Source organism: Apus apus, chromosome 14 (genome assembly GCF_020740795.1).
Source record: "Apus apus isolate bApuApu2 chromosome 14, bApuApu2.pri.cur, whole genome shotgun sequence".
Taxonomy (NCBI): domain Eukaryota; kingdom Metazoa; phylum Chordata; class Aves; order Apodiformes; family Apodidae; genus Apus; species Apus apus.
The window spans coordinates 8,406,655-8,430,548 of record NC_067295.1 but is presented as its reverse complement, the minus strand read 5'-3'; the positions used below and the strand labels follow the sequence as shown (position 1 = coordinate 8,430,548).

The 23,894-nt window shown below is 39.9% G+C and overlaps 2 protein-coding genes across 6 annotated transcripts in view; one reads left to right on the top strand and one right to left on the bottom strand.

Annotated features, from left to right (window-relative positions):
- Positions 1–12,121, top strand: part of VPS35L (VPS35 endosomal protein sorting factor like) — a 51,459-nt gene extending 39,338 nt beyond the window's left edge. For 4 of the 5 annotated variants that reach the window (XM_051632660.1, XM_051632659.1, XM_051632661.1 and 1 more), the window contains 5 exons: positions 1,748–1,887; positions 3,427–3,592; positions 5,063–5,181; positions 10,698–10,844; positions 11,381–12,121. In XM_051632660.1, coding sequence (XP_051488620.1) covers positions 1,748–1,887; positions 3,427–3,592; positions 5,063–5,181; positions 10,698–10,844; positions 11,381–11,479 — 671 coding nt within the window. In that variant the 3' untranslated portion in view covers positions 11,480–12,121. Of the gene's footprint in view, positions 1–1,747; positions 1,888–3,426; positions 3,593–5,062; positions 5,182–10,697; positions 10,845–11,380 lie in introns of those variants that run through there. The other variant, XM_051632663.1, reaches the window with a different exon arrangement.
- KNOP1 (lysine rich nucleolar protein 1) lies at positions 11,099–23,887 on the bottom strand. The gene is made up of 5 exons (XM_051632673.1): positions 23,859–23,887; positions 21,373–22,762; positions 18,376–18,444; positions 17,847–17,924; positions 11,099–15,504 (listed from the first exon to the last, which is right to left on the bottom strand). The coding sequence occupies exons 2-5, from the start codon at positions 22,759–22,761 to the stop codon at positions 15,193–15,195; spliced, it is 1,848 nt and encodes a 615-aa protein (XP_051488633.1). The 5' UTR covers position 22,762; positions 23,859–23,887; the 3' UTR covers positions 11,099–15,192.
- Between the last annotated feature and the right edge of the window lie 7 nt (positions 23,888–23,894).

Sequence of the window (23,894 nt, the reverse complement as noted above, 5' to 3'; positions counted from 1 at the left end):
AGAGTAAATTGAATGAAATTGCAGTTATTCATAGTGAAGTTAAGAGGGTTTGGTTTTGTGCTAGGGCAGAAGTTTAGAGGAGAGTATTTAGGACTGTGATTACTGGGGGAGAGCAGGCAGGAAGTTAAGATGAGGGGCTTTGAAGCTCTTTCATTGCAGAGACTGCTGCACAAATCACTCCTGTTCCATCAGGAAGTAGCTTAGAAGGCAGGAGTGCTTTCTGCACAGACATGGGTACTCTGGTATGCAGACTATTTTCTGAGACACATTTTTTTCATTCGTCTGGTCACATGTTTTGATTATATGGTGATCTGGGGCATGCACTTTTTTTTTTCTGCTGAGACAACTGTGAAAGCAACAGCGATTTATTGTGCTAGAATGAGCATCTGCTGTTGCTTTCCTTCTAATAAAAGTCAGAAAAAGATTACTTGCCTTTCTTTAGGTTAGCTCTGTAAACTTATGTTTTGTTTGAAAGAAATAAAAAGCATTCCTTCACCTCAAAATAAATGTGCAGAATGAAAGGAAGTATGAAGTTTGACTGAAAGGGTCTGTGTTGTAAGCACTGGAAAGTTCAGAAGGGCTTCAGCACTCGTGCTGAAAAGAAATAAGAGTCAGAAGAATTACAGTTTTTCCAAAGCACATGTTTCCCTGGTATTCCTCATAAGCTTAAATTAGATATCAGTTGGTACTATATTTATCAAATTTGCTTGGAGTCTCATGTGCTCAAATACATTTTTCCAGAGCAAGCTGTGCTCTGGGAAATAAATGCCCATCCCACCCATTAAGACCTCTTGGCTTTCACCAAGAATTCTCTTTTTCTCTTTGCTAAAATTTATTTTCATGGCCTCAGTCTCTGTTCCTGTAAAATTAAAATACAGTATTAATTCTGAAGGATGCTTCAAATACTTGGATATTTTGAAATGTAGCCAAGAAAGTGCAAAAGAATGTTCCTGTCAGAGAGTTTTTTGTGAACTCGCCCTAGACTACCTCCTGTATATGCTAAGAGGTAAAATATTGTTTGTAATTTGTTAATATTAATGGAATAAACTGAGGAATTGATGGTCAAGTGGTTTTGTTGTTGGGGTATTGTGCTTTTTTGGTAGGATTAGAGACTTAATTAAGAGCTATGAAAAATCTCTTAATAGCTGTTGTGCCACGACCTTAATGGTGGATGGTATCTGTAATTCCCATATTGTGATTCTTGGAAAGAATTGTTTTATCTGAGCAGCCAGCAATACCTCAGGTTTTGGTATTCTATTAGTATTTGACTTTTAAAGACTGTAAATACTTTGAGAAATGAAGTTGTTCATACTTCCTTATATTTTAACAACCTATTCTGAATGATTTTGTGAACAAGTTAGCGTGATCTAATACACTTTTTTCCCCCCACTTTGAATTCCCTGTTCTCCTGGCATAAGCATTTATTTAGATACACTAATTTTAAACTGTGTGCCTTTTTAAAAAACTATCTGCAAAATATTTGAAAAAATGGTGTCCTCTCATTAAGCAAAGGAGAATTGTAATTTCTGAAGTCTTGAGTGATGTGTGAACTTCTTTTGAAAAAAACCCAATAGTATCACTTGAATGATCACAGATTTTGACTGCTGAGTCTCCAGTTTCTTTGCAGTTAACACACATTGATTTTCTGTGGTCTCTTTGAAACAAACTCGGAGCAGTCAGTGGGTCACAGCCACGGCTGCCATCACAGCTGGAGTGGTAACACAGCGACTGTGTTTTTATTTTGTAGCTGATGCTTTTTTCAAAGCTGCAGTGAGCCTTGTTCCTGAAGTGCCAAAAATGATCAGTGTAGATGGAAAGATGCGACCTTCTGATGCCTTCCTGCTGGAATTCCTTTGTAATTTTTTTTCCACCTTATTAGTTGTTCCGGTAAGTTGTGTGTGTGTGAACAGCACGCAGGCTATGATGACTACGCCACATGGATTGTTTTGACTTTCCTGTTTAAACATTTAGAGTAGACTGGGCTTTTGAGAATGGTAGATGCAGTGGTTAGTTTTCCATGAGGAAGCTGAGCCCATTTGATCGTTAGCTGCAAAATCCCACACCCCAATGCAGAACAGTTGTCGGGGGGGGGGGGAGATCGAGCATTGCCTCTCAGTAGCATCGTGCACTTAGCTGGATTGAGGGTAGAGTGAAATCTAGCCATCACTGAACTGTGCAAACATCATTTACTGTTTTAAGTGGTGTTTTTGTTGAATTACTGCTAATTTACTGTTAAAAGTGGTATTTCAGCTGAGCACGCAGAATCTAACACCTGAGGAGGGGAAAAAGAGCTTTAGTTTCTTTTAGTTTCAGTTAGTTTCTTTGTTACAGGTTACCTAATCATTTGAGTGAAAACAATAACTAGAAAATGAACCCTTTGATGTTTATTAATTTATTCTTGGAGAAAGTAGATGGTTCCTCCTCACTGAAACATTTATTCCAGTTTCCTCCTTCTTTGACTATGTTTGGTGCAGCAGCACACAGTTTTGTGCTGTCCAAATCCTCAATATCAGAGCAGTGTATTCTCCATTTTCCAGTGGAAGAGGCCTCCCAAGCCATGCATGTTCAGCACTGGGGAAGTGTTCTGATAGAAGGGAAAGGCTGGTTACCACTGTCAAGTGTGGTTGCTGTCCACTGCTCCTCAGAGAAACTACTGGGGTCATTAACAGATGATTAAAGGAGGGTGATCCAGCCTCTCAGATTCAGTAATGAAAAAAGATCTTGCATAAAATAACCAGGATTCAGAAACTAGCTTCCATATTTTTTTCTCCTATTCACTTTACAGGATACATGATCAGAAAGAAATGTCTCCAGTGGGCTGTGTTTTATCCTAAGTTTGTTGGTATGATTGCACCAACTGCCTGCTTCAAATAAGCTGAGTGCAGTATTCAAACTACTTGCAAAAAAACCTCATAGCTTATGTAAAGCAGATGTCTTTATAATTATATTCTTTTCATATTAAAAGATTGTTGATTGTCTGTAACTTTGACTTCCCAGAGTAGGTGTTCTTCTGCAACTCATAATTATATGAGTAATATACTTGTTTCTATAGCTTACTGACATTTTTAATTAAAAAAAATCCTACCCAGTGTGTTTAATTTTAGAAGCCTAGCTGTTAAGAAGCAGACAATTATTTTTGTACTACTCCCCCCTGACTAGAAAACAAAGCATTTCAAAGTTTGTGGAGGCTGTCGAGTTCAAGTTTGTGATTATGGGTCAAATGGGCATTTTAGATGGAAACTGAAATGACTTTTTAAAAGAACTTGTAGGAAGCACACTTCAGAAGAGTAGTCGGTTTAAACTGTATTGTAGCTTTTAAAGAGCTAATACTGTGGCTCTCAACCCCTGAATAACCACAAATAATCCCATTTTTTGTTTTGGTGTGTTGTGTTGTTGGTTTTGATTTATCTCTTCTCTTTTCTGAAGGACCATCCAGAACAAGGAGTGTTGTTTCTTGTGCGAGGATTACTAAATGTGATCCAGGATTATACCTGGGAGGATAACAGTGATGACAAAGTCAGGATTTATACCAATGTTTTACATCTGCTGTCTGCAATGACTCAAGAAGCATACATCTACCATGTAGATAAAGGTAATACCTGGGGGTGGCTCTGGATCCTTGCATTCCACCATGCAATTTGTGTTATCCCTGTGTCTAGTTAATGAAGACCACTGGTAGTCAGTCTTACAGAATGGATTTTTTTCCTCTGCAGATCCAAATATTGTAACTTCACATAATCACAGGAGATGGATGCCAAACAGATGTACAGTCTGTTCTTTAAAGTGAATATGTGCAGGGTGGTTTACTTAGTTTGTTCCTGGTGGTGTTGATGCAAATACTTAGAACTGTAAACTTCTCAAGTAAATACTAGAACTTGATACATATGGAGGGTTTTCTTTTAGTCTAGTGTTAACTTGATTTATACATATTGATGGTGGTTTGTCTGCATTTATGAAAAATTACAGCTTTCAAAATGAAATGCCTAGTCTTGATTATTTAAATGATGTATTTGCTGCTTTGAAGACAGGCTTTCAGCTTTGGAAATTGTGGTAACTTATGAAAATCTTCAGAATAGCTAAAAAAAAAAAATATCTAAAGATTTTGCATTTTATTTTTGTAATAATATTTATATTGCCTTCTGATCATAGAGAGGTTATTAAATTAAGGTAGAGTATTAACTGAATCTTTTAAAAAATCCTGGCAAGAGTAGTTATTTTAAGAGGCCAAGATAGTTTGGCTTTTTCTTTTAGCTGCACAGGGCTTTCACAGAAGCAGGCTGGAATATATTCCACACTTCTGGTGAATAGTCTGTCAGAGTTACCAACCATGACAAAAAACATATCTTGCAGTTAGCAGCACAGAAAATACTTGTCAGTTGAGCAACTACTCTACAGTAAAACTACTGTTCAAATTCTGTAAGGAAACATAGTTTAGCTGCTTTTTCATTCATTCAGTTTTATATATGGCAAAAATAACTGTATAATCCCCAGATGAGAAATTGCAATGGAGAGAAGCATGGCAATATAAATTACTAATTTCCCCCCTGTAGTTGGATGATGTTTTTTTTTTCCTAGCTGGACCATGTACCTTAGCTTCTTAAAATGAAGTTTACTTGGAAACACAGGTTCACCTTTTAACTTACGTGCTCTCTGATTTACTCAGAATACACTTAAACTTACAAATGTCTTGTAACTTATTTCTTAGTGAAACATAAATAAATTAGGCCAAAAAATCGTGTTTAAAATCACGATTATACTAGCTCTACAAACTTCAAGAGCTCTCTTCTGTAAAATTAAAATTTAATTCCTTTAAGGGCTTTGACATTGAAAATACACATTTTGAATTTCTATCTGTGACTTTGGTGTTTTGTGCCTAAAACCAAGAGGACATAGTAGGCAACCAAGTGGTAAGCACTTAAACAAGATTGTTTTGTTTGTGTTTCATGGAGGGAGGCTCATTTTTTAACTTCCAAATCTGGTCTTCTATAAATAGCTGTTGTTTTCAGTAGCAAACAAATGCATAACTCTTTAGCCAGCCCTAAGCTTGAATTAATCTCTGCAGTTGATTCCAATGATACCCTGTATGGTGGAGACTCCAAGTTCCTGGCTGAAATTAATAAACTGTGTGAAACAGTGATAGCACAGATCCTGGATCATCTGAAAACCCTTGGAAAAGAGGAGGTATGTTCTTACTCAGCTTAATTCAGTACAAAACTGAAATTATTTTGGAGTTGACTAAGCAGACTGCCTTCTTCACCAGGCATTGGTCTTTCAGAAAGCTCCAGGAACCTTACAGTGTGAGAAAATTAGGTATTTTTACTTGTTTAAAAAGTGAGTCAATCACATAGGCAGGCTTGTGGTGGAAGGACATAATGATGTAAAGAGATCATGTAGCAGTTAGAATATGTTTTTAAGATGCAGACTAAAGTCACCTGCTTAGCTGGTGCTGCACGTGGATGGTCTGCCAGCACCAAGGAGCAGCAGAAGGTGCTGTGGTGTGCCCCATGGTGTGATGTGGCAGGGCACCATGTGTGTGATTCTGCTGCAGTACAGATCAGTGACTGCAGAGCAGCATTGTGAGGTAAGAGCTTCTAATCAAATGGCTGGAGTACTGGTGTAGCCTAGTTATGGGGTGACTTTTTTTTCTTGTGAGAGTCTCTCTGCCTATAATGAGCTCCATGATGCTGGTATTGCAATTACTGGCCTAAGGTAGAGAGCTGGAGACAGTGCCACGGTCACTCCTCTGATTACAGCAGTTATGCCTAAAATCTGCTTCATGTCTGTCCTTTGTGTTTTTTCCTCCTGTCACCTTTCTCTCTCTGTAAATAAACTATTTTCTTTCTAGCAAATTAACAGCACCCTGGAATATCCAGTACTGTAATGGGCAAAGTGAGAATTCAGTCAGTCTGTTACTGGGTAAAATGCAGTCAAACCACCTTTACTTGGTGAAAGATTTGAATCCCAGACACTAGGATGAAGTCAGGAGAGAGGTGCAGAGGGAGGGAAGAGGGTGTTTTGGCTTTACTTTGTTTTTAGTACAGGATTATATTTGTTCAATATAAAATAAACTCCAAGCAGCATATTGGATTTCTTGACTGGAGTTCAGAGGCTCTGAGACATCAAATACAGGTTAATGGATTGTATGTGAAGGCAGGTGACTAAGGTTTTTGGTGTCACTGAAATAATGAGAACTTAGTGTTCTGCTCATGTACCTGTTTCTGAGTTTGAACCCCTCCACAGCTCCCCAATCACCCCTTGCTCATCTGCTGTGTAACGATGGAAATCCTGTGGCTTGTTGACTGCAATGGGAGGGCAGAGGATAATTAATTCAATGGAATTTTTTAGATAGCCTGTTTGCACAGTAGCCTGTCATGTTTGCCAATACAAAACATGTTAAGTGATACATATTTGGAAGACACTATGCTAAGTTTAGCCTTTTCTCTGCTTTTGCTATCCTGTTCATCCTTCCTTGAGCAATTTAGAGATCTAAGATGAACTAATCTTTCCTCAAATACCTCTATGTCATTGTACACATCACCACAGTGAACAGCAGTTCTTTTTCAGAACAGTAGTAGCATAAAACAACCATTCTTGCACAGCTAAGAATGCCCAAGTGGGTATTGGAAGGAGATTTTTAACAGAATTGTCAGGACTGTGGGTTGTATTCTGAGGATTTTTTGCATTTTACTCCTGTATTGAGTATGTGGGTGGGAATGTTCGTAGGGCTTGAAATCTGTGGTTTCTGAAAGGCTTTTTTTTTTTCCCTGCTTTCAAGCAGTGATGAGATCCTGTGTTACTTCACTGAAGCAGTTACTGCATAGAAAACTGGATTTAAAGCTAAGCAGCGTGGATATAGGTCCTTGCTCTGCCTTTGCCTCTGTGGCCTTGGATTCACTCCTCCGTCCATCCTTATTTACAAAGAAGGGGAGCATTTGTTTTGCTTTGTTGAGTAAAAGTCCTTGAGAGATTTAGACAAAGTTGTTTTGTAAGAATGAGTTATTTTTTGAGTAAGCTGTTGTTGCTGAGGAAAGAGGCAGTGAGATTATTGTCAGAGACCTTCATTTGTTCTCAGGTAGAACCTGTCATAAAAGCTCTGTGATATTTGGGTTGTGTCAGTGTTGGTGACCTTTTATTATCAGTCTGCTTGGCTGCTTATTTAAATGAACAAACCTCTGATGATACTGGGCTTTTATTGGCTTGTTTCCTTTAAAAGCTATACAGGAAAATAACTTTTTCTCACAAGAAAATGCTTTCACCAAAATGGCAATTTGGAAGAGAACAATGCATCTTATGTTGACACAGTGTGGTCTTTTCACAGTATTAGAGAATGTTTCATTTATGTTAAATACTTGAATGGACATTTTCAGTTCTGGACAGTTCTGGCAAGTTGTAGCTGTTTCACGTATCAGTGAATCCTCTCTATGTGGGTGGAAGACTAATCTTATGCTCCAGGTTTCTTAGAAATATAAATACCTTGCCTTTTGCTACTCAGTGATAGAAGTCCAGATGGAGTTTGTTTTATTCAAACACCACTTTTGATCCAAAACATTAAGAGCATGTTGTGTCCCTGGCAGTTCCATGTTAGGATGGCAGTCTTCCCTTGTACCATGTCATAGATCCTGGACTTTTTATAGTAAAGTATCAAAAATGGAGCATTAGAAAGCAATTCCTGATTGTGCTTTTGAGGCTTCTCCTTTTAACACAACTGATTTTTGGTTTTATATAAACTTACAAAAACTTCAGTTGATTTCACATGTGTTTGAAGCAGAGTTGGACAGAGTTCTCTGTGTGAGTGCCAGTGTAGAACTAGGAGCAAAATGTTTCAAGCTGCCATAAGAGGTGTATGACTGCACCTTGAGCCAGCAGAAGCTGTCACTGAGACTCCTTGCTCCAGAGGGAGGTTCTGGACTGCTCTTTCAAGGGTTGTTTCCAAAAGAAAGCACTTTATCTTCTGACCATCTCTGTGTGCTAGAGGAGTGGTGAAATATGGCATATACATCCTGTCATATTCTCACATGAGCTCCCAGCTGCAGCTTGATTCTTGGTGTTTTCTCTGATCATTATTTCCTTTTATCATGAATGGACTCCTGTGAGCTCTGTTGGTGCTTCATTTGTCCCATGGTGGGACAGGTGTGTAATGACAGAGTGGAAAACCTGGTCTGTCTCATGGCATTCATGATCTTTTCCAGTGAGATAGCAAATGTTAAAAGGTTACCAAAGGGCTTCATGTGAGAGCTGTTAAGGAAAGGCAAGGCTGCCTGTCATGGCTTTGAGAATATTTAGATTTGGATCACAAGGATGTAACCACCAGCATCATAGTAATGCTGGAATTAAATTCAGGCTAGATAGTTCAGGTAATGCTAGCAAACAGATGCTGTATCAGTGTGTAGACTTGACCCAGACTGATATATTTAGTACCTTGGAGGAGCCTTTCAGCCCATGCTGAGCTCTGTGCTGCCACAGATGGACTGTTAGCAAGTGTCAGAGCCAGTTTCGTTAAAGCTGTTTGTGGGAGCAGCTGCAGATGCACCTTCAGAGCAGCAACACATCTAGAGGCACAAGTGCTCTTCCAACAGAAGGCTCAAGGTGTCCATATGACATAGATGTCTGGCAAATGTCACTAGAGGAAGGAATATTTTAACTGCTAGACAGAACTATGTGAAATACAAAGTTACATGGTCCATTATATGAAAGATCCTTTTTTTTTCCTGTTACACTGTATGGAATTTGGACATTGCTCTGCATTTTGGTGGAGGGGCTAGGACAGAAGGGTCACACTCTAGGTTGATGTAGTTTGTTTTTAGTTTCATTGTCATAAGCATTATTCAAAAGATTATGGAAATCACAGAATAACACAGTCGTCATGGTTGGAAAAGACCTCTTAAGATCATGTAGTCCAACTGTCCAGTGTAGCTAACACCTTATTTTGCCAATCCAAGATGGCTTCCTGGTGGAAGGCCTTGTGAGTAATGCAGAAAACATGGGCTCACTGGTTGTATCCTGTATCTGTTTTTCCCTGAAGGATGTTAGTCCTACAAGAGAAATGCTACAGTAATATTCAAGTATTTATGCATAACCACTTTCCCTTTAATGGTCTATTTTTAAGTTTTATTTCTGCTCATTGTGTTGCTATTACTGGCCTGGGCTGATCAGTTGTATTTCTGTGGTAGGGAGTTCAGTTCAGTGCTCCCAAACACTGGCTGCAGTGTTAGCCCATACACACAGTATGGAGCTACTTGGGGTGGAAACTGCTAACGTAGGTAACTGTTCCAGGAAGAGCTGTCTTCTTGGTAGTTTCATGTAATTCATTCAGTGCTTCTGGGGCATTGAGCAGCTCTGGACATTGCCAATATGTGTGTGTGCGTGCACACAGTTTCTGATGTGTCAGGTTTGTTCTTCATATACAAATCTACTGTGTGTGTCACATGTACAGTAGCAGTCTGATGCTTCTAGTTTGGGGCATGCTGTGTCCTCTTTTCCAGTCAGCCAGTTCTTTTAATGGCATGGCTTTCACCTTTGCCATGTTTATCTGGAGGAGTGATAGCTCAGTTTGATTAATAGCATCTGACCTCTCCTGCTGGCAGTGAGAAATTAATTTACTTTGAGTCCCTTAGGGAAAGGGCAGAGGCTGCAGGATTGTGGTATTGTGTCAGGAGAACACAAGTCACAGAGCTCACTGCACTCCTCTTACCCAATCTCTACCTCATTCTTCCTGTATCTGAACTCTGTGTATTAGCTACCCTAACATGTATTGAAGTGAGAGAGCTGAAATTAAGTGTTAAGTTCATTAATGGAGGTGCTCAGCTGATGTTTTAACTCCTACTCTGCTGCTGTAGTTTCCGTATAAAATGGAGCTAAGCTTGTATCTTGTCTTTCTTGAGCAAAAAAACAACAGCTGCAGCAATGCAGTATAAACAAACACTACATCTGAGATGTATCCAATAATAATTCATCCTTTTAACCTTTTAAAACTCATCTTGTAGGAGTAGACAAAATATAAAATAGCATTTTAATTAGTTTCATTTTCCACTCGCCCCAAATCAGGATGGTAGCACTTTGTAAGCTTATTGCAGGATTGTCTGTGCCCCAGAAGAACACTGCAGAGGCCAAAGGGTGTGGTGCTCCTCCATGGTAGATTACCATGAAGCAGGGGTGCTCCTCAGCATCTTTAGGCAAAGTAGCTGCAAATATGGAGAAAGTATGTTGATATCACCAAAGTTTTAGTGAGGGAATAGCAGGGGGAAAATGTCTTTGGTTAAATAAATAAAAGTAGAACAGACTGCTGGAGATAGCCTGAAGTTGCATTAGTCTGGATTGATGATTGTGGTCTCTCTAAAAAATATACAGCCATGGTGCTGTAAATGCAAGGTTGGTTGGTGGGAGGGTGATATCTAGACAATTGTAGGGAGTCTTCAGTTAAAAATCTGTCAGAGCTACATACTGTGCAGTGGCAAAGTGGAATGAGATGTAAGAGTCTTGTGTAATCACTTTATTTACAGCAACTTAGGTTGATTCATTATTATCACTCCTTGTTGCATTTTGAATGGAAACTATGCCCATATTCTTGTGTAACTATCGCTGTGTTGCAGAATGAGCATCTGTGCCTTGCACTTCTGAGAGTTCAGAGAACCCAGAAGGGTCATACCAGATGTTTTGGGGTGACTATATGGTAATACTGGAATTTCTTTTCATTATAGACCCTGAAGCGACAGAGCCAGTTGGCACTCTATTTCTTTAACACTATTTTAGCTCACGGGGATCTGCGGAACAACAAACTAAACCAGCTTTCAGTCAATCTCTGGAATCTTGCTCAGAAACATGGCTTTGCTGACACTGAGACCATGGTAAGGAAAACAGATAATACAAATGAATTCCAGATCTTTTTCAACTCATTTGGGAACAGGTAAATTTTTCTTGATCTGAATAAACCTGATCTCTTTACAAGTTTGCTCAAAATAAATTAAAAAAATGAGTTAAATGAGCTTAAAAAAATCAACTTATAATTTAAATGCTTCCTAAGGAATAAGCAGCTTGTTTCAAGTAGTCTTTGTCTTTCTAGCACTTTTAAATGTATTTCACACATTAAAGAACATGGAGATGTTGGGTGCTGTAACTTTATTCAGTACAGAAAACTATCCTCGAGAGAAATACAGCATTTTTATATAGCAGAGGAACTGCATGGTCTAAGCTTGGAAAGTGCACTCCAGAGCCTTTTAGAGAAATACATAATAACAAGCTGCAGAGTAAGAAATGCAAGTGCTCGTGAAACCTGTGAAATTTAGAGAAATCATGAGTCTTTTAAAACACCTTCACATCAGTTGAATTAAGTGACAACAGACAAAGACACTAAAAATATAAAAATATTTCCTTTCATACCCAGGCCAAAGCACTAGAATACATCAAGAGGCGAAGCAAGCAGCCTGAAATGAGTCACTTCACAGACTTGGCCCTTCGGCTTCCTCTGCCATCCAGGACCTGATGAATGCCTCTTTTCCAAGGAGTCATCTGTACAAGGGAGCATGTAGCCAAGGCCAAAAATCCCTGACATAGATTTTGACTGGAGGAGTTAATTGTATTTTACTTAGTGTGACAGATTTACCTGGATGCAAGTAAAACTGTTCCGTGCAATAATTTAACCTGAATTTCTCTTTCCAGTTTATCACTATATTCTTATTTTAAATGCTGATTTAGTCAGTATTTTGAACCTCTCTGGTTGCAAGAGCCTTTCCAAATCTAATCTATAGTCATTTTAGTAACAAAGGAAGAAGATAATCTGCACGGATCAATTCACAGCCTCCAAACTTCATCCCACTTGCAGAATAGTCTTTCTCCTCTGTAGAAAGCAGCTTTGCAATATCGTAATCCTACTGAGTCTTTCTGTTTTGGGATGCTGCCAACAGTTGTCAGGTCAGTTCCAGTAAAGGAGAAGGATGGCCAGAGTGTTACTGTATTAATTTCTACAATGCATTTTCATGGACACGTTTATGCTTTCATTTTAGCTCAATGGAGTTTTGTAAAACTGAAGGAGTCTTTACGTGCTGTCTGCAAAGGAAAATGGAAATGTATGCAAAGTACTCTGCGTTTGTGCACTGAAACATGGAATAAAACAATGTGCAGTTTATCTGTTGGTTCTGGGGGTTTTTCTTTGCATATGCAAATTTATCACCTTACTCCTGTGGAATTTAGTTACCTGTACTTCCGTTACACCTAAAAAATTTAACTCTCAACCACTTCTGTCCCATGGTAAGGAACCATGTTGAGACCTTGCATCTATTGCTTAGTAGTAAGTATTTGAACGACCTAAATCCTTATATAGACATGAAGATACATTTTTGCACACAAATATTTTATTAAGGCTAAACAAGTAATCAGTTTTGTTAGAACCATATACTTAATGAGTTAGAACGTTGTTAATACATACCACCCAGATTATTAGACCATTATTTTTGTTTTTCATCTCCTCAGTGCTTATTAAAGGGTAAATCTAAAATTATGTATTTTGTGTTAAGGCTGTAAAGAACTGAACTAGGACCCTTTGGTGTATATATGTAAGCAGAGTAAAACTGCAGGAATACAAGATAATAATGAAGAGGTATCAACTTGATACAGAACCTTTCCAGCCTTTAGTGCATAGCTAATTACAGCGAGTTTCCTTAGATCTGTATAAAGCACACACAGATAATGAAATCATAGTACTGCACGTTATCCTCTCCCACTTTCATTTAGCTTTCCTTCTTGCTGCAGCTGCACAAAACATCTCTCAACAGCATGTAGATTATTCTTCCTGTTGGGCTTGGAAACATAAACCACAAACTGGGTAAGTGGGATTAAACTCTGAGCTCCCTAAACCACCAAGTGGGTCCCACCAAGCAGCTGTGGTATGGCAGGAATTGCCCTCCAGGGGCAAAGGTACTGCTCTGAAACCAGTGTGGAGTTGATGCAGATTCTGCAAAATGCAAACTCTTTGGCAGGCTTACCAGTGTCCCAACCCTTCTTCTTCCCCCTGCAGACACCAATTTTTGTCTGTTAGCTTTTGAGCACAGTACAACATTGGTTTCTTTATTGATGCAAGACTGCCATGAGAATTGCTTTCAGATGTTTTACTGCTGTTTTTATTAGTGCAAAAATAGCTCTACAACAGGCAGAAAGCTCTGGTTAGTTATCAGGAGCAAACTGTAAACATCTAGCTTAGAAGCTAAAGCAGCCTCTCTAATAAACTGCTTTTGGCTTACTTCCATGTTAGAGCAGAATTTTTAGTTAAAGCACTCTACTTATTATAGACCTCCTCTTTCTTCTGTATATAGCAAATACACAGGCCAGACCAATTCGGACTGCTTGAAAAAAGCTGACAGTTCTTCTCCCAGGCATGTGTCTTGTTTTTCAAATCACAACATTTTCATGTGCACAGTATTATCAAGAGCAAGGTGCCAGGCCATCCACAAAGTTATAGTCAAGCAACACACTGGTATGCAATTCTAGATGGGAAAAGAGTCCTTATCCAAAGACAAGGACTTAGATCACCTTCAGCAGCTCCATCAGTGCAAGACCAGTCACTATACATCCAAGACTGCAGCAGAAAGCAGTACATGCTGTCCCTAGTTGACACTTTTGTATTTGTTCCTTTAACTCTTTTTTTTTCTTTTTTTTTTTTTTCTCCAGGCAACTAGCTGAGGGTCTGAATTCAGCATTTGTCTTAAATCAGAAAAGAGAACTTCCACTACCTGAATGTCAGTAAAGCAACAGCTGAAGTCTAGAAGAGCTGGCTGAAGCCAGTTGCTGAGCTTTGAGAGCACTGGTGGCAAATGGACTCACCCTGAGGGAGGGGTGGTTTTTAATGACACTTTTAAGGAGCTGGTTTCCTCAAAGACAAGTTCAGACCATGCAGGAAGTGCTTCAGCATCTCCCTCTTCCCAGGTATGGGAATGGATTTATGGCAAACCCTTAAGCTGGAGCCTCTGCATAATTTTCAGTCCCTCAGGAGTTGTCCAAAAAAGCACTGGAAACAACTGTTGTTTTGTTAAGTGTATTTTCTGCTGGAGGCAGCTGCTTTCAGGTAGAGTGGTCCACTGGAACAGACTATTAAGGAAAGTAAGGTTGCCTTAAAAGAGCAGGAAGTTTAGTAGATCAGTTGGTGTGATCTTATCAAAAAGGATAGGTAAAGTGGCAGAAAAACAATGAGCTAGATAAGAAATAGTAACCTAATTCTGGGGTGGTGGGGTTCCCCTGCAAGTGGACCATTATTATACTACAGCAGGCATGGACACCTTGCTCTGCTTAAGAATCAGAGCTACAGTGAAACTTAACACTGTCTCCTTAACAAATGGCACAGGGAGTAATAAAACACATGACAGCTTTTCACTATATTTTTGTAATTTCAAACAAGATTGCTTTGGCTCCTTGCATTCTGAACACAACATTCCCAAGTGCACTGTCATCTTTTGTGGTCTTACTAAAAAGCCAGTGAGGATGCAGATTGTCTGAATATCCAAAGGTGAGAAATTTAATTCAGATTGATGTACAATTAATCAAATAAGCACATTATTGAAATTACCTTGCTTTCTATAATTTAGGAAGTCTAGATCCCCATCTGGTGTTGCTATCCAGAAAATATTTACTTTTCATTTACAGATGAACAGCTGCTGCTTGAAATCCAACTGCCAGAGCATAGCTGAAATACAGAGGATGTTCAATGCTATTCATTGTAATGAAGATGCTAACACTTAAGAAACTACTTTCTGAGTTTCAAGTCTCCCCTCATCAAATTTGTAGGCATATTAGTAGTGTTTCTTCAAAGTAAAACACTGTGACTTTCCACCACTCACTGAGTGGAAAAACTTGAAGATTTTACAGAATACTAAATTTTTTTTGAATCACTAAGATGCAGGTAAGATGTTTATGAAATCAGCAATTGAAAAAAAAATTACTGAGTTGCAACTTGTTGCAGGCATTGCCTGGGTATCTTCAGTCTTGGCAGAAGGCTTTTGTAGAAAACATAAAGGTTTCAAAAACTTACTGTTCAGCTGAAGTGAGGACCCAGCTCCACATAATCTGGTATATGCAGTTGAAAACTTGTACTGAAAGTGCCTCATAAATCGAATTCCTCAAACATTTTGTATTTTATTTCAACTTAAAAGATGTGGCAAGTGAAAAATTTGCCTGTTGCATTTTCATTCCTTTTATTACGCTAGGGTTTTAATCTTCAAATTTTATAGATCTAGATTTGTATTTGTCTATGTATACTTTTTTGTTGGCAGCAGTTTGAAATCCAAGACCAACTCCTCTATGTTGTTTCAAGTCCATTGCTTTATCGAATTCCATCTTCAGAGTCTGCTGTAACTTCTCCTCCCCTTCCCTGTTGAGAGCCATGTTTGGTTTGGTTGTAGTTGCTGAGAGATTTTGGGAAGGCACAGAGCCCTTTTTAAAGCCACCCATCAGTCTAAAAAACTTCATTTCTTCCTCAGAACTTTGAAAAGCAGCCGTGCTCCACTGGCCAAACTTTGTGTTCTGTGAAGCAAAACAAGGTTAACGCTGAGACTAAATAATACCAAGACCCAGGAAGACAATTTCTGGCTGTGTACCATCAGAACAGAACCAGCTACCAAACCCTGACAGGGCTGACAAAGCTGGGAAGCAGTCGTTCCATGGGTAGTATCTCTCAAAGGACATGATAAGAGGATGAAAGAACCCTGCATGAGTTTTTTTATTAGCATTTCAGTTCATTTAACCTGCAGACAGGGTTAAATGGACTTTCAGAATTTCCCTTCCTTCTGTCTTTAGGAATCTGGACTTCCCTGCTCTCTGGATGATATTTACCTATCTCAGAGCCAGACAGTGCCCAGTCATTTATCTTATTCTAAGACAATTGCCAGACTTAATTCTCTTTTTCTTTCACTGTCACTTCATAGAGTTATCTTTTCATTTTCCTGCTGCCTAGTTAGGTAGCTGCTGTTTCCTGCAGTGTTTTGTTATGTCCTTATTGGAGACAGTGCTCCATCTGGCTAATACGCTTTAAGTAGTATTTGCATTCTCATCCCAGTAATTACCACAAATAACTGCATGGATGCAAAACCTGAGGGCATACCCTTTTCCATAGGACTTAATACAGTCCTCTTAAAGCTTCCCCTCCCTTGCAGTTCACCATTCCTGGACTCTGCCTTTCACTGTATTCTTTGAACTAGTTCAAAGATACTGGCTCCTTTCTAAGAATATATGTAATGTTCAAATAAAATCTGAATTCAACTGTTTGTGAATAACTCAAAATACATCATATGATTTACAAAGTTGATGAACTTTTGGCTTACCTAAGAACAGACTTCATTATCTAAGGACCTTACTTGACTCCTGAGCTATAGCTAAGAGCTATGCAGTCATTTGTAACTTTCTGGCAGGACTGCTACTCCTGATTTTTTTTTTTAAATTGGGGTGTGATATTAAATGGAAGAATGTTTGGTCATTAATTAAAATAAACTGATCTGGCTACATCACAGGAAAAAACGTGAACTTAGGGAAATGTTTATATAAGCCCGAAATCCTTCCAACTGAGCAGCTGTAGCTTGAATGAAACAGCCCTTCTCCACTAGCCAGCCCACAGGACACACAGCACACTACACAGTATTTCAGGCAAGCAGGTTTTTTAAGTTACAAAATGCAAGGCTGGAGTATCATTCACTATCACAGGCCAGAATACCTGCTATTAAAAGAAAACGATCCACAAATACTTCAGTATTTTTATCTTGCTCCAAGACAAGTTGCTGTACAAGCCCAGGTCTGTGACACAGACATGCACACACAGATCCATGTCCTCCCTTTGGAATGGGAGACATCTGCACAGATGCAAAAATAATTATGGCTTGTCAAACCCTGAATTTTTTTTTTAAGTGAATTGCTGGCAGGCACTACACACAGCTTTTGCTGCAGCATTTCCAGCTCACTCTCTGTAAAGCTGATGAATTAGCTTTCATGGCTTCTATTCTTCTGCATACTACTGAACGGAGACAGATCAGCACCAAAAAGCTGAAATCCCCTGCCAAGGATGTAATTTTTCTCAGTTATTTCAGAGACTCCTAGATAGTTGCAGTTGCAGAGCTATTGGAGTCAGCCTCCCACTATGTAAAAACCTACAGGTTTTTCTGGCATTCATTTGAGGTATATTCCAACTTCCTAGGCAGACTGACAGTCTTGCAAAACAACTAAAAATCCTGAATTACCAGCAAAGCTTTCCCTCCTCCTGAACCTCATTACCACTGCTGAACAGGGGGGTACAGCAACAGTTTCTTCTGTCTTACTGTAAACCTGTCAGGAGGCAGGGTGAGTAGGATGCAAAAGCAGAGAATAAAGGTTCATCTTTCAAAGAGGTGGAGGAAAGATGTAGAAGTTAGGAGAGTACTGACTGAAAGTATCAGACACATGCCTTTTCAGTTGTCATCCCTTTTACCTTTACATGTGCACCCCTTTCTGAATGTCTGCAAAGTCTTCCAGGTAACAATTCAGATACAATTCAGTGACTGCTATATTCATAGCCTAGAATTACTATTTCAGAGTAAGCAGAAAATGATTCTGTAGCAATTCATTGTGGCTCATTCTCCAGAGGAACCAGAGACAATGTTTTGAGAACAGAGGTTGGGATTAGAGCTCTGTACAATGCCAGTGCTTGGAGTTAAAACGGGTCAGCACCCAGATTCTCTTGGGATTGTACTAACTTGTTCTATTAAATTTACAATCAGGAGGAAGACAGCCGTGCCAAGCTGTGCACCTGAGCCAAATACAAAAAAAGTGCAGTGCCTTTTTCAGGAACTTGCACTGGGAAACAGTATTTCCATCAGATCAAGGTCTAAATTCATACATACCTGTTCCACTTTGGGACTGATAACCTTGGTTTTGCCAGATTCTCTATCAATTTCTTCTTGCAGAGCCTGCCGCCTCACCTAGCATCAGAAAAAATAGCACAAGACACTATCTTCTGTGTGTTAAATGGCAGTTAATTTAATTCACAGTGAAAAGGGAAGAATAAAAGAATTGGTTATCTTCAGAATTTTGCAACTCAAGAACCACGATTTTTCTACAAGTATTTTAAATTAACACTTTGCTGTATCAGATGTGTTTAATGTTTTAACTGCAGGTAACAGCTACGCTGAAACTGCCAGTGCTGGTGAGAGGCAAAGAAACTTGTATTTAACCTAATAAGCTACTTAGAAGCTTCTGACATTGATTGGAGCTGTACATTTTTGGACTTAACCCATGGAAGGTAAAGCACATTTTAAGCAGAGCTCTATTTAGAGAAAACTTAGCACAGACAAGCAGTTAAGCAGTTTTTTTTCTATGCATATGTTAAATGCTGACTTGCTTTAGATCTTACACAGTTAAGACAAAGCATACCTTGTCTATGTTAACTTCATCACAGTTTCCTTTTTTTTCCTGCACAATAGTTATATCATCCACATGTTCCTGTAAAACAGGAAAAAACCTGCATGAGTATTTCCATCCATTGTGGTTAATTAGAATTTACACAACTCTCACCACAAATGTAGAACAAACACTAAGCAATACAGTAGTACTATTCTGGGGCAAAAAGCAAGTCAGATCTAAGCTGTTAATGGCAATGAAACCTGTGCATTTCCTTGGAGAGACCTTCTCACCAAGGCTTGCATAACAAAAATTTGAGGATATACTGTCCTTTCTTTTTAACAAAGGGAATAAGGGATTTTATTTTTAAATTCACACATTAAAACGGACCTGGCAACATCACTGGTACATACAGTAATGTTGGCAGGCAGGGTCATTTCCAATTAAACAGTCTTTTAAAAGTTGAAATTTATATTTGAAATGAGGGACACAAAGAGTGAAAGGAAAAAAAAAATAATTAAAAAATGGTGCCAAGATAATGGCCCTTCTGATAGTACCAGACAAGCTTGAAGCATGTTGATCCCAGCAACCACTTAAAAACATGCAAACAAACCAAAAAAAGACAATCAAGAAGCAGCTCCATTGTGCTGTCTTGTACAAATGCAGAGCAGATGATGGTCTTCAAGGAACCTCCAGTCTGGGAAGAGCACAAGAAGAGGTGTGACACATACAGAAAGTGTCTCCTGCAGTGGCAGCAAACAGCAGGTTGGTTCCACCTTGAAGAGCAAGGCACAGAAAGCTGATGTGAAGAGACAGAGCAGCTGTGGCAGGAATGGATGGGCAGGATGGCAGGAGGTAAATCAGTGGCAGAGGCCACAAGCAGCTAGACACTGATAATTCTTCCACAAAGTGCAGTCATTCAGCAGCTTTTGCTCCCATTAACTGGCATTTCTAGATCACTGTCCTCAGCCTTTCTTTTCCAAATTTGTAATAAAGGCAAGATTTTTGGGCACCTGATGTGACAGGGTAAGTAATAACTCCAGGACAGTGGTAAATTAGAGCCATAAGCTTTAGACCAGCCTGGAAATGTAGCCAAAGGAAAGATCTATTGATACAACTAACACAATAATCCAAGCATGAAATAGCCAGGGAACACTAAGACATGGAAGATTTGTAATGTACTTCTGTCAGCAGAAGCTGCTGTTACTTTTTTGAGGGTTTACAGTTTTATTTAAAGCCATGAATTATTTACCTCATTTTCCAAAGCTACTTTTTATACATTGATTTTACACACATACAAGTAAACACACCATTACAAATAGGAGAACAGTGCAACAAGGAGAGCACATCCTCTTGGCTGAAAAGGGAAAAAAACCCAAACAACAAACCCTCCAAAAAAACCCCAAACCAAATTTACTTCTAGATGGCCTGGTACTGTCTTTTCAGATCTATTAAAACAAGCAGAAAAGCTATTGTGACAGGATTCTGCAAACAGCTGCAGTATTTTTTTGTAGCTGGCAGGTGAAGTGGCAAACAAGGAAGGAAGGGTGCCCCTCCAGCCCTGCCCACTCAAGCATGCCACTCACCTGCTGAAGGCCACAGTGTGGCAAGAACTGCCCACTCTGGAGGTGTGCCAGCCTTGCCCCAGCTCCATGGAAGGGGAGCACACCTGGTAGGACTGTGCTATCTGCAGGCAAGCAATTTCAAAGTAAACCCCTCCTTCTTCTGCCCAAGCTGACTGTAATGGCATCCAATGGGGAAAATACCAATAATTAATATTAAGTGGGTATCACTCTACATTATCTTAAAAATATTACTCTCTTGCTTGCTGCACAGGCCCAACAAAGGGCTTTTCAAGGCATGCAGCACTGTGTGGGATACAGTGTAGACTAAAAATGGTTCAGGACTGTGGCACAGGTAAATGCAAGACTGACATTATTAGCCATTTATTACAGCAATGTCTTTGGTTTCTCTAGGTTTCTCTAGAACTGCTTTACCCAGACTTTTCAATCTTCAGAATTTCTCTGAACTACTTTTTTATTATTAAAAGACAGAGCTAAATATGGCAAAGAGAAACAAAATATGCATCATCCTACACCCTTCTCAATTGTTTGCAAGGTGTGTTTTCATAGCAAGTTTACTTGTCATTGTTAGGCTTATCTTGCCTCCACAGAACATGGGCAGCTGCAAGACTCAAAATAACAGACAACAGTCTCAAAAAGGTAATGTCAATTTAATTAGAAAATATATCCCAGCAATAAAACCACCTTGTCCTTTGAAAGATCAAAAGGAGAAACCTAAATAAAAAGCCCCAAACATCTGCTCATCTAACAACTGATAAGCCTACACATTCCCAACAGAAACTTTTGTGGAAAAATCCTGTATCTGGGTCTCCATAAAGGCTGCAAAATCTGCTTATAAAAATCTGTATTTAATTATTAGCACTAGATCCCAGAAAGCTGCCAGGTTTGCACAGAACACAAAGAAACTTGCATATATGAGTGCACACCAAGTGCTACACACACCATGAAGTGTGCTTGAGAGGCAGCAAGTGCTATGGCCTGTTCTATCCCTAGGTTAAAGATCTTCAGTGATACTTCGTTAACCAGTGTTTAACTTTTAAACAAGCCACACATTCAAAGTTCTTGATAAAAAACGATATGGTATTAAAATCCTGCTTTACGGGAGTGTTGCCACTTTGCCAAGAGCAACTGAAGGAGGGACAGAAGAACTGTCCCCACTAGTTTTCTTTTCATGTCAATACTTGTTAGTTGTAAAATTTACATTTTCACAATTGAAACACTTGGCTGCTACAGCAGCAGGCATGAAAAATCCTTTCCTGTGTTTCACAACTACTATGTGCTGAAATCAGTAGATCCAAAAACCCAGAGCAGAGGAGGCCTCTACTGATCTAAATGTAACCTAAGGGTCAGAACAGGCAGAACCCTCCACAAAATAGGGACCTATCTACCTAAAAAGCTTTCAATTGGTTAGCAGGAGGGTGCAAAGGTACCTTTTCTTACAACTTACCAGTGCCTCACTTCCCAGGTCTTCTATTTTAGGCTTTTTCATGTGTGCTTTTGAACCTGGCTCTTCAGCACAGTCCTGTGGTGCTGCTTTTTTTCTGTTTTTCCTTTTTCTGTCACAAAGCACATTATTATTGTTGCATAATACCCATTCTACAGTGTCCCCTCTGACACATGCAACTTGCTTCCTTTCACTCTCTTTGTCCTTTTTATTGCTTTCTAGCCGTGTTAGTTTTGGGCTTTTAGATGCACTGTCATTGCTTAAAGAAAACTTTGAATATCTTGTCTCCTCCTCCTCTTTCTGAATCTTCTTTTTCCTTTTCTTCTCAATGACTTCATTATTATCCTTAATATTCTTCTTGGCTTTTTTCCCAGAAAGCTCTTCTACCTCAGACTCCACTTGTTGCTGTGCTGGGAGATCCTTATCAGGAACTCTGTGACTGTAGTCTTGATTATCTTCATATATTAAGGAAGAAACATCTTTACTTCTCTTCTTTCTCTTGGTCTCTCTGATACTTCCAGAGTTCCCAGTGGTGCCCTTTTCCTCTCTGTCTGGCAATGTAAGTTCCTGGGAATTCTTTCTTTGCATTTTCCTGACATCACTTAATGCACTGGGGCCATCAGGGACTCCATAGATGTTGTCCTCGTTATCTAAATGTGGTAAAACAGAGTTGGACTTATCTTTCTTTTTCTTCCTCTTCTTTCGTCTTGCAAAACTCTCCCCATCATTTTGGATAATGTCTGTTCCCTGGTTTTTATTCAAAAAAGCTTCTTCTTGTGAAATGTATCTGTGTGGCTTTTTATGAACTTTTTCAAACTGTTCATGTTCACTGTCCTGGATGTCCTCTAGGGAAAAAGAAAAAATGTCTCTCTTCTTTTTTTTCTTAGCTACCTCACCATCCAATTCCAAATTCAAAGCACTGTTCTTTCTGCTTTTTATGAAAGCAAATTTATTTTCCTTAGTACCATCTGTACAATGATTAGAAAGTTCCCCATCACTACTCTCATTATTCTCCAATGATAAGGAAGAATGATATCGGGCTTTTCTTTTCTCCTTTTTGAGAACTTTAATTTGTTTCTCTGATTCTTCTTGATAATCTGAATCCAGATGGCCTTCTACATTCACAGAACCTTCTGAATGTGCTTCTGAGGCAGCTTTCTTTTTCTTCTTCTTCTTCTTCTTCCTCTTCAGTTCAAATTGGTCTGAACATTCATCTTCTTTAAAATCTTCCTTTTTCCTTCCCTTTGTTTTTGTGTCATCATCCTCAGTTTTAATGACAGCTTGAACATCTTTCTCAATCTTAATGACAGTCTGGCTCCCTCTACTTTTCACCTTTTTCTTTTTCTGTATAGGTTCCTCATGAACTTCTTTTCTCTTTTTCTTTATTATCATTCTAAAAAATGAAATGAAGATGTTAGTGCACTGCTTCAACAAGATGATGCAAGTCCTGGTCTATTTGGTCTTCCTTTATTCTGAAACCTTTCCACATCTCTCGTTGTCCCTGGTACTCTTTTTCCAATTTCACAATCTGGTCTCCTGATGGAGGGAACCAGACCTGCATGCAGCATTGAAAATATGGTCTACTGGAGTGGTCAAGGGGTAATTTTTTGTCTTGTTCTTTAGCTCTATCCCTGTTAGTTTGTAATTTTCTATTTGTCTTTTTGACAGCTGCCAAGCATGACATTTTCCCAGAAATACAGACCCTCTGAAAATCTCTCCTACATGACAGAAGGTGTATAAAAATTGGTAAGTATACTTAAGGTGGTTTTCCATCTATCTATGACTTTCCACTTATTTAACACTGAACTTCACACCACTTTATTGCTCACTCAGCATTACAGGATCCCCTCAAGACACCTTAGTTATTACCTTGAATGTGCTTCTCTTTGCTATTTCTCATCCTTGCCAGCCTTTCTGGGGACACTGATGCCCCTGAGCAGGTTACAGCAGAGAAGCCTTTGCTACCCACCCAGGGACACTCCTGCCTTTGCTGAGAAACCTCCTAACTCTTACTGGAGCTTCTGCCATTTAATCAATAACTAATCCACAGGATTTAAAAGCCTCCTGTAAGACACCCTGCCAAGGTCCTTTACAAGTCCCGCAGGACACCCTGGGGTACCCACACCCGTTCCCCGCGCGCGTGTCGGGGCTCACACGAAGCGGGCAGGGGTGTGACCGCCCCCCGGGACCGCCCGTGTTCCCCGAGCGCCGGGCCGACAGACCCGGGGCTGCCCAAGGGCGCGCTCTGCCCCCGGGGAAGGAGCCGGACCCCCTGAGCCCGATGCCAGGGGCCTCGCCAGGCGGGACTGGGGGGGGGGGGGTCACCCCACATCCCGCTCGGGTTCTGCCCCCGGGAGATGGACCGAGCGGCGCGCGGCGACAACCCCTGGTTACCGCCCGCACGGACACCGCCCGGCTGGGACCCCGGGAGCGGCTCGGCGGGCCAGCCCGGGCCCGGCCGCCCCTCAGCCCGTCCCGCCGCCGCTTACCTGCCGCGGCCACGTGCAGCGCGCGCCGCCCCGCTG